We start from the raw sequence: 6,697 nt of genomic DNA on the forward strand, positions 1-6,697 counted from the left end.
GAGCTGGGTGCTTATGATTTCCACTGACATTTCTACTTCTCAATCTCCTTGTAATTTGGTTCTTCCCCACCGTTTGTACAGAAGACAGTGACAAACACTCCCCCTCTAGGTACGGATCTCATCTACTCTGGGCCTTCCTATTCTTTTCCTGCACAAGCGTCAGTGCTAGCTTTTTCTCCGGGCGGGTGTTTATACGGTCTCACTCCTACCTCTGGCCTTCTAGGCTTTTGACTGAAGTGGAGCTTATATTGCATCCTGGAAGGGCGCTAATATAGATGTGTGTCTAGACAGCCAGTTTTATGAGTTGTACAGGACTTATTAACTCCGAGACTCCTGATGGGTTTGTTTGAAATCAGATAATGGATGGGAGGAGACACATATGGGGAAGCATCTCCCTGAGAAACCAGGCTAAAAGATGCTTGGTCATGAAAGGAGATACTGTCTCATGGAGGAGAAGCAGCCTGAAATGCTGTGAGGTTTTTCTATCCTTCCTTGTCAGAGCATGCACCTGGGAAACACTGGCTGCCTTTTGCAGACAGTCCACACATCTGTGAGTTTCTGTACTGTTTGCAGGGACACATCCCTGTGTCCTAAGGTGTACAAGGGACCTGGGGAACTGCGTGTGCCATCATATAAGCATAAGAGACGGGATTTATCCAGTCGGCTGCCGAGTGCTCCCTTTCAGCTCAGTGGAGGCTGGCAGTTCAAGGCACCTTGCGGGACCTATTTAAAGTTCAAGTCATTATTATTTAATTCCTGGCTACTATAACATCTTCCTAGTTGGGGAGAAAGGAGCTATAAATTGAGAAGGTAAATGGAAGGCCTTTCCACCCTGCCAGAGCGTTTTGCTGCTCTCAGGTGATATGCTGCCTTCTCATATTGCATCTCCTCGGTCTGATGTGGCTGAATGTTTCTATCGATCAATATTCTCAGTGCTGGGGAGATGTAAAATTCATCTCTGTGCTTAGTTTGGCACATTTGAGCAATTTGGTGAAAAGGAATTTTTCTTCATTAGAGAGGCAGTTCTGCTACCACAAGGGAAAAAGCAGAGTTGAAGCTGCTAAGAAAGTTAGTTCATTAAAATTTAATTCTTTTATCTAATATTAAAAACCTGAGTACAACAAGGTCCCTAGGTAGCCAAAAGGCTAAGAGGTTTGACTCAGGCTAAGCTCAGTGCTTCGAACTACGGAGATATGACTCACGCTAACATGAATTCTTCGTCCATGGTATATCACACAGAAGCCCAGCCTGAAGGTATACGGCAGGGGAATGGGAGTGTGTACGTGAAAGAGGCAAACCACTGTGGATAACCAAATACAGTAATCAAAGTAAGAGAAAAGCTGCAACAGCAAGCACAGAGTGCAAGGAGCTGTGGTGGGGAGGAAACCGAGCAGACCCCTGGCCAGCAAGGAACCAGGCAGGGATGGATGGCTTCACCCGTGGCATACTGCTGAGTGGTGAGAGACCTGAGCTCTCTACATGGCTTAGATATAGACTGCCGGCCTGATCCTGCTAGGCAGCTTAATCCATCCTCTGCCTTCATTCCCTGATTTTTGCAGCCCAGATGATATTTCCCTTCTGTCAAGGGATAATATTCATTAGCAGTTGCTGAGCACGCGGATATTCTGCTGATCGGAGGCTTTGGTTTCCCCATGGTTTCTCTGAAAGGGTAAGCTGTGTAATTTCATCTTTCATTTTTCCAAAGATTCACGTCAAAAAAGATCTGAGTAAAAGGGGAGTCTACTTATGTGCAATTTTTTTGACAGCTGTTGGCGAAACCAAATTCTGAGGTTTTAAGTATTTGATGAAACCAAAGCAGCCTGCACATCTCCAACTTGACTGAACACAACCAGAAGGCTGTAAAAATAAAAATACAAGTGTTCCCATGCTGTTTCAAACTGCAGTAGTTCCACAGTCACTTAATTCCCATGAAGGCAGAGTTATTGGATTTTTAATATAGAAGCAGCGCTGGCAGTTTCTGATCTTTGAAGTTTATGGATGGGATTGGGGCAGGAAGCAAATAAGAAATGCCTCATAAACTAAATTGAATTTCAGACTCATGAATGTGTGCAAACAAATTCCCCCATCACAAATCCTGCCTGCTTTATGCCAGAATACAGCTTTACTTGGTACACTCTGAGAAAAGTGAGCATTAGTTAGCTGAATAGTCTCCCTTCCAGCGATGACAAGGGTCTTTACATGAGTGAAGTGTGTCCAGTGACCCATAAACGAGTATGAAAAGTAAGTGTTCGATGCTGCCAGTTGCAACACCACTTATTGCTCACATTCAATACTCGGGTCTTGCCTAGAGCAAAGTAAGCTGCGTGTTTGGTGTGGATAAAAAACTTTGCAAAGATCAGTTATTTGTGTTCCTATGAGCAATTTCAAAGAATGGGTCTTGAACTGAGAGACCACAAGCGCCCTTCTCAGCTGGTCAGCCCCAGAGACAGGACTTGGAGGACTGGAAGAGGAGTAATGGCAGCACAGTGTGGGAAATGCCTGCAGTCATCACTTGGGGCTCTGGCTCTTTGCCTCCGTCAGATGTGACATCTGAAGAGGTGAGCATGCCCCTAACTGGGCAGGGACAGAGCGCAGAGCCCTTATCCTGTGGGTAGGGAAATTCAGGCTTCACCGATTGCTCTGGAGAGTGAAGATTCTGCCCCCCTCCCCCTTGCCCCACAGTAACTTTCCATATCTTTGCTTAAAACTTGCACGAGAGCAGCAGCATCATCTGCTCTCACCAGTCTGTCCAAAACTGCTCTCCACCTGTGTAACCCGGCTTCACATGCTAAGGCACGCTAAAACCAGTTGCAGTCTCGGTGCATGTACTTGGCTGTGAAGGTTCAGGGGCTCTGACCCTAAAGGTGAGAAAGATCAATCCAGCATCTGCTATCAGTCTGGTGTAAAGTCTTATAAAGAAGCATCCTTACTTGTTTCACTGAATGCGCTTGGATCAGAAGAAAAGAAGAGGACGTTGATCAGATCAGAGGCTGGACCACTGTGATACTGCTTTAGTGCAGTTAAAGCTCTGTCAAAGAAGAAAATAGCCAGGTTACATGCACAGCATGAATTCCTTCAGAGATCCCTGCGCACCTCGGGGCCTGGTGACAGAACGCTGTGGGCACGGATTCAACTCTTCTGAAGCTGAAAAATGTTACTCCACAACAGACTAATCCTATCTAATCGCTGCATCCCCCAGCCCACACACACACATCCCCTATGCTGGCCAGACTTCCACTTTCTCCTATTACTCCAGTTTGATAGAGTCAGGCCCTGTGCCGAGCCTTTTCAGCACATTAATTCAGCAAAGAGCTACTCACTTCACTTCTCCTGCTAGGATGGAAAAGGCTCTACAGAGAATCCAGTGAGTACCAGAGGTGATACAACAACGGGGCCAAAATATGTGGCTGAGTGTAGGATGAGGGGCGGGAGAGGAATAGGGAAGAGCAGGACCATAACAGCCATCAGGCAGATAAATTTAGGCTGTTGTGACACTGTAGCATAACATATCCAATTGAGTTATCTCAGTAGGGGTTCCCTCAGTAGTTAGCAGAGAAAGAAAGGCACATCCAAAAGGCAGATACCTCCCCTAAGTGGAGCTGCTATAGGAGTAAGAGGAATAAGACAGGAAAAGAGAGAAATCAAGCTGAGCTAAGTAAACCGAGCTCTGTCTCAGAAGAGCTTTTCCAGAATAAACTTGCCAATTTTCAATTGGCTTTTGCACTCCTGAGCAGAGTGACCATAGGTGAGCTGCAACCCCGTGGCGCTTACTTTTTCAGCCTGTTGTAGGTGACATCGTTGGCCAATTTCAGCAGGCGGTAAGAGCTCTCTCGGTCCAAGCTCAGCATGCCATCTCGAGACTCCTCAAAGGCAACAGTCACTGCTTTGGAGGTGACACGTGTTACAATGCCAGTGGAGAGCGGATCACCCTGGCCAGCTGAATCGTAAAGGCCCACAATGTCCCCTGCAAAGACAAGTTTGAAGAGAGAGCGTGAAGTGGGGCAAACACTTTGAAAAGACGCTCTTCTGGGGAGACCAGCAACCAAGCACGGTCCAATGCAGGCAGCAGGACCACCTACACCAACCACAGCTCCAGCACCGTGTTTCCTGCCGAGGTCGAATTTGTGTCGAGCCCATACACAAAGGAGAATATCCTTCTCTTAGCTGACAGAAAGCGCACAGCAAGAGGGAGCAAAAGGATAATTAGCAGTGAGAAGACACCAGACAGCAACTAACCAGCTGCCTTCAGACCTTCATACGCTACAGGTCTTGGGATGGAGACCAGCAGTGCTCCCCATAGCCAGAGCTCCTCAGAAAGCCAACATGTTTTCACACAGACCTTGGGAGAACCTGACTTCTCTGAACTCTCAGACAAACCATTTTACATCTATTTTGTTTTTTAATAATAGCCAGGGAGTCTGCATGACAATATGTGCCTCCCAGGTGACTGCTATATGCCAGTCAGCAGAACTAAGAAAGACCAGAGATTTTTCAGGACTCGCTACAGCTTTTCACAGTCACTGTGAAATGACAAAAGAGAGTCGAATTACATAGTGTAATGGCGAAATGGAGATTTTGAGCAGGATGTTTGACTAAGTTTGTAACTTAGCTGGGGCTCACATTCATTGAGGATTAAATTTCAGATTTACAAACTATCGGAAGCTTTCCTCCGTAAGGTCCATCAGCTCTCACATTAAAATGCTTGCGTCCCAGGAATAATTTACTGCTACGGCAATGTTATTTCTCTTTGAAGAGCACTGGCAGATGCTCTCAAGGCTGAGACCCTAATCTGCAATGAGTCATTTTAATTTCAAAGGTCAGCAGCTTGGAGGCCTGGGTGACAAAGAGTGCGTCGACAAACTGAGTTTCAACACACTTCAAAATAGTACACTGTGCGACCAGGGCCAGAAACAGCCTGGTTCCCCATGACGCACCTGCTTAGCAAGCTCAACGATCTAGCAAACCAAACCAAGGAAATTACTAAACTAAACAAGAAAATTATCTGGTGCAGCCAGCTTCTCTCTTGTGGACCAGTTTTGGAGAGTGCAAGGCAACATCCTCATTGCCTAAGGAAAAGAGAAGAAGGGTCTCTGCAGGGGAAAAAATAGAGGGCGTACTGCAGACTCGCTTGGAACTACTTCACAGTCAAACCCAAGTTCTTCTGAGCGGTTAGCCTGCACAGCTGGTTACAGCCTGGCAGGCAGCGTCCTCGCCTTCCTCAGATACTGGCAACAGCCAGCTCTGACACTCCTGGTCATGTTTTCGTGGAAGTGATGGCAGAGGGTGAGACACAAGTGGAAAGGGCACTGGCTGACGGGCTGGTGAGTCTGTATTTCTCTAGTACCTTTATTTCCAACAGAAATCCAGGCGTGTCAACTAATAACGGTACATACTTCACTTCTTTCTCTTCCTCACCAAAAACAACAGTACAGGGGAGGGCAGAAATACAGCAATGCAGGAAGGAAAAAGAAAATCCACTTTCCATGTTGCAATTAAAGTGTAAGTGACAAAAGCTCCTTACCTACCACGAGACACAAGCACGAACACTTTGGCTTGTACAAAGAATGCCACAAAATCTTTAATAAGAGGCCAAGGCTTTCTTTTATGGATTCAGAAGGAGGAAAGCCAGCTCCTTAATCACCAGCACTGTTTCCTGGTGCAACATACACGTCCGTAACAAGCCGAGGGAAAAAGAGGCTGTTTTTCTCTAGATTCATCCTGTAGCGGTAACATTTTCTCCCTTCCTTTTTTGCATCAATTGCTCAGTCTTTCCAAATATCACATTAGAAAGTTGTTTGGAAGAAGACATTGGTCATCTCTCACTTTACCTACTTTGCACTGACAGGAATATCACTTACCAGGCCCGAAACTGTTATAGGGCAGCTCGGCATCTGAATCGTATTTCCTAGGCTGAAACGTCACGAGCAGCCGTCCATAGAGGCCGGTTCTCTGGCTGGAAGCTTGGAGTTTCAGCAAGCAGACGCCTCTGCGCTGCAGTTCCTTCAGGGAGATGCTTTCCTGCCATGTCCTGGAAACCACACACAGGCGTGAAAACCATTTGCTGGACTGAAGCTGAGGTGCAAAGCTTCAGATGACAAAACAGAAAAATACAGGGGGAGGAGATGGAGAAGGGGAAGGACGATGGCAAAAGAGACATCAGCTTGTTGAGGTGTTGGCTTACGCGATCGCTTTGTAGTGATGTAACTAGATTGGCTTCCACAGGCTTATTTTGAGAAACGGGGCAATGTTCAGAGAGCCTGCAGAAGAGGCGACATCTCTTTCTGTGCAGTTTCCCCTCTCCTGTCTGGGTGTGAAAAGGAAGGACCTGCCCCGTTACCCACGACCCAGGAGAGCATAACCTGAATCTTCTCCTGTCACATATAAGCGCTAAAATGGAAGATTTGCCTTTTTTTACATGAAGTTGTGCTAACCTCCGACACGTGTGGCTGCATAGGGAAGAGGAGTGGGTGTCTGCACAGACTTGCAGGCCACAAGTGACGATGGCACAAAACACAGGCAGTAGCTTTGCAGACTGCTGTCCTTTGGGCCCAAAGCCTGCTGCAGCAGCTGTGTTTGCTCTGCACTCTCACCTTGGGGGGTATCTTTACTTTTGTATAGATCAAAACAAAAGAGAAAATCCCCCAGGTTTATTCTCTTTAGTCCCCCAGTTTGTCTTGTTTCCTCTGGGTTGGTCTGT

The 6,697-nt window shown here is 46.7% G+C and overlaps 1 protein-coding gene across 1 annotated transcript in view; it reads right to left on the minus strand.

The window, feature by feature from the left end:
• IGHMBP2 (immunoglobulin mu DNA binding protein 2) overlaps positions 1-6,697 on the minus strand; it is a 47,938-nt gene that overhangs the window by 40,354 nt on the left and 887 nt on the right. Inside the window, exons 2-4 of the mRNA XM_075501719.1 lie at positions 5,859-6,028; positions 3,772-3,964; positions 2,931-3,028 (exon numbers count right to left, since the gene is read on the minus strand). Coding sequence (XP_075357834.1) covers positions 2,931-3,028; positions 3,772-3,964; positions 5,859-6,028 — 461 coding nt within the window. The remainder of the gene's footprint in view (positions 1-2,930; positions 3,029-3,771; positions 3,965-5,858; positions 6,029-6,697) is intronic.

Source organism: Mycteria americana, chromosome 5 (genome assembly GCF_035582795.1).
Source record: "Mycteria americana isolate JAX WOST 10 ecotype Jacksonville Zoo and Gardens chromosome 5, USCA_MyAme_1.0, whole genome shotgun sequence".
NCBI classification, from domain to species: Eukaryota; Metazoa; Chordata; class Aves; order Ciconiiformes; family Ciconiidae; genus Mycteria; species Mycteria americana.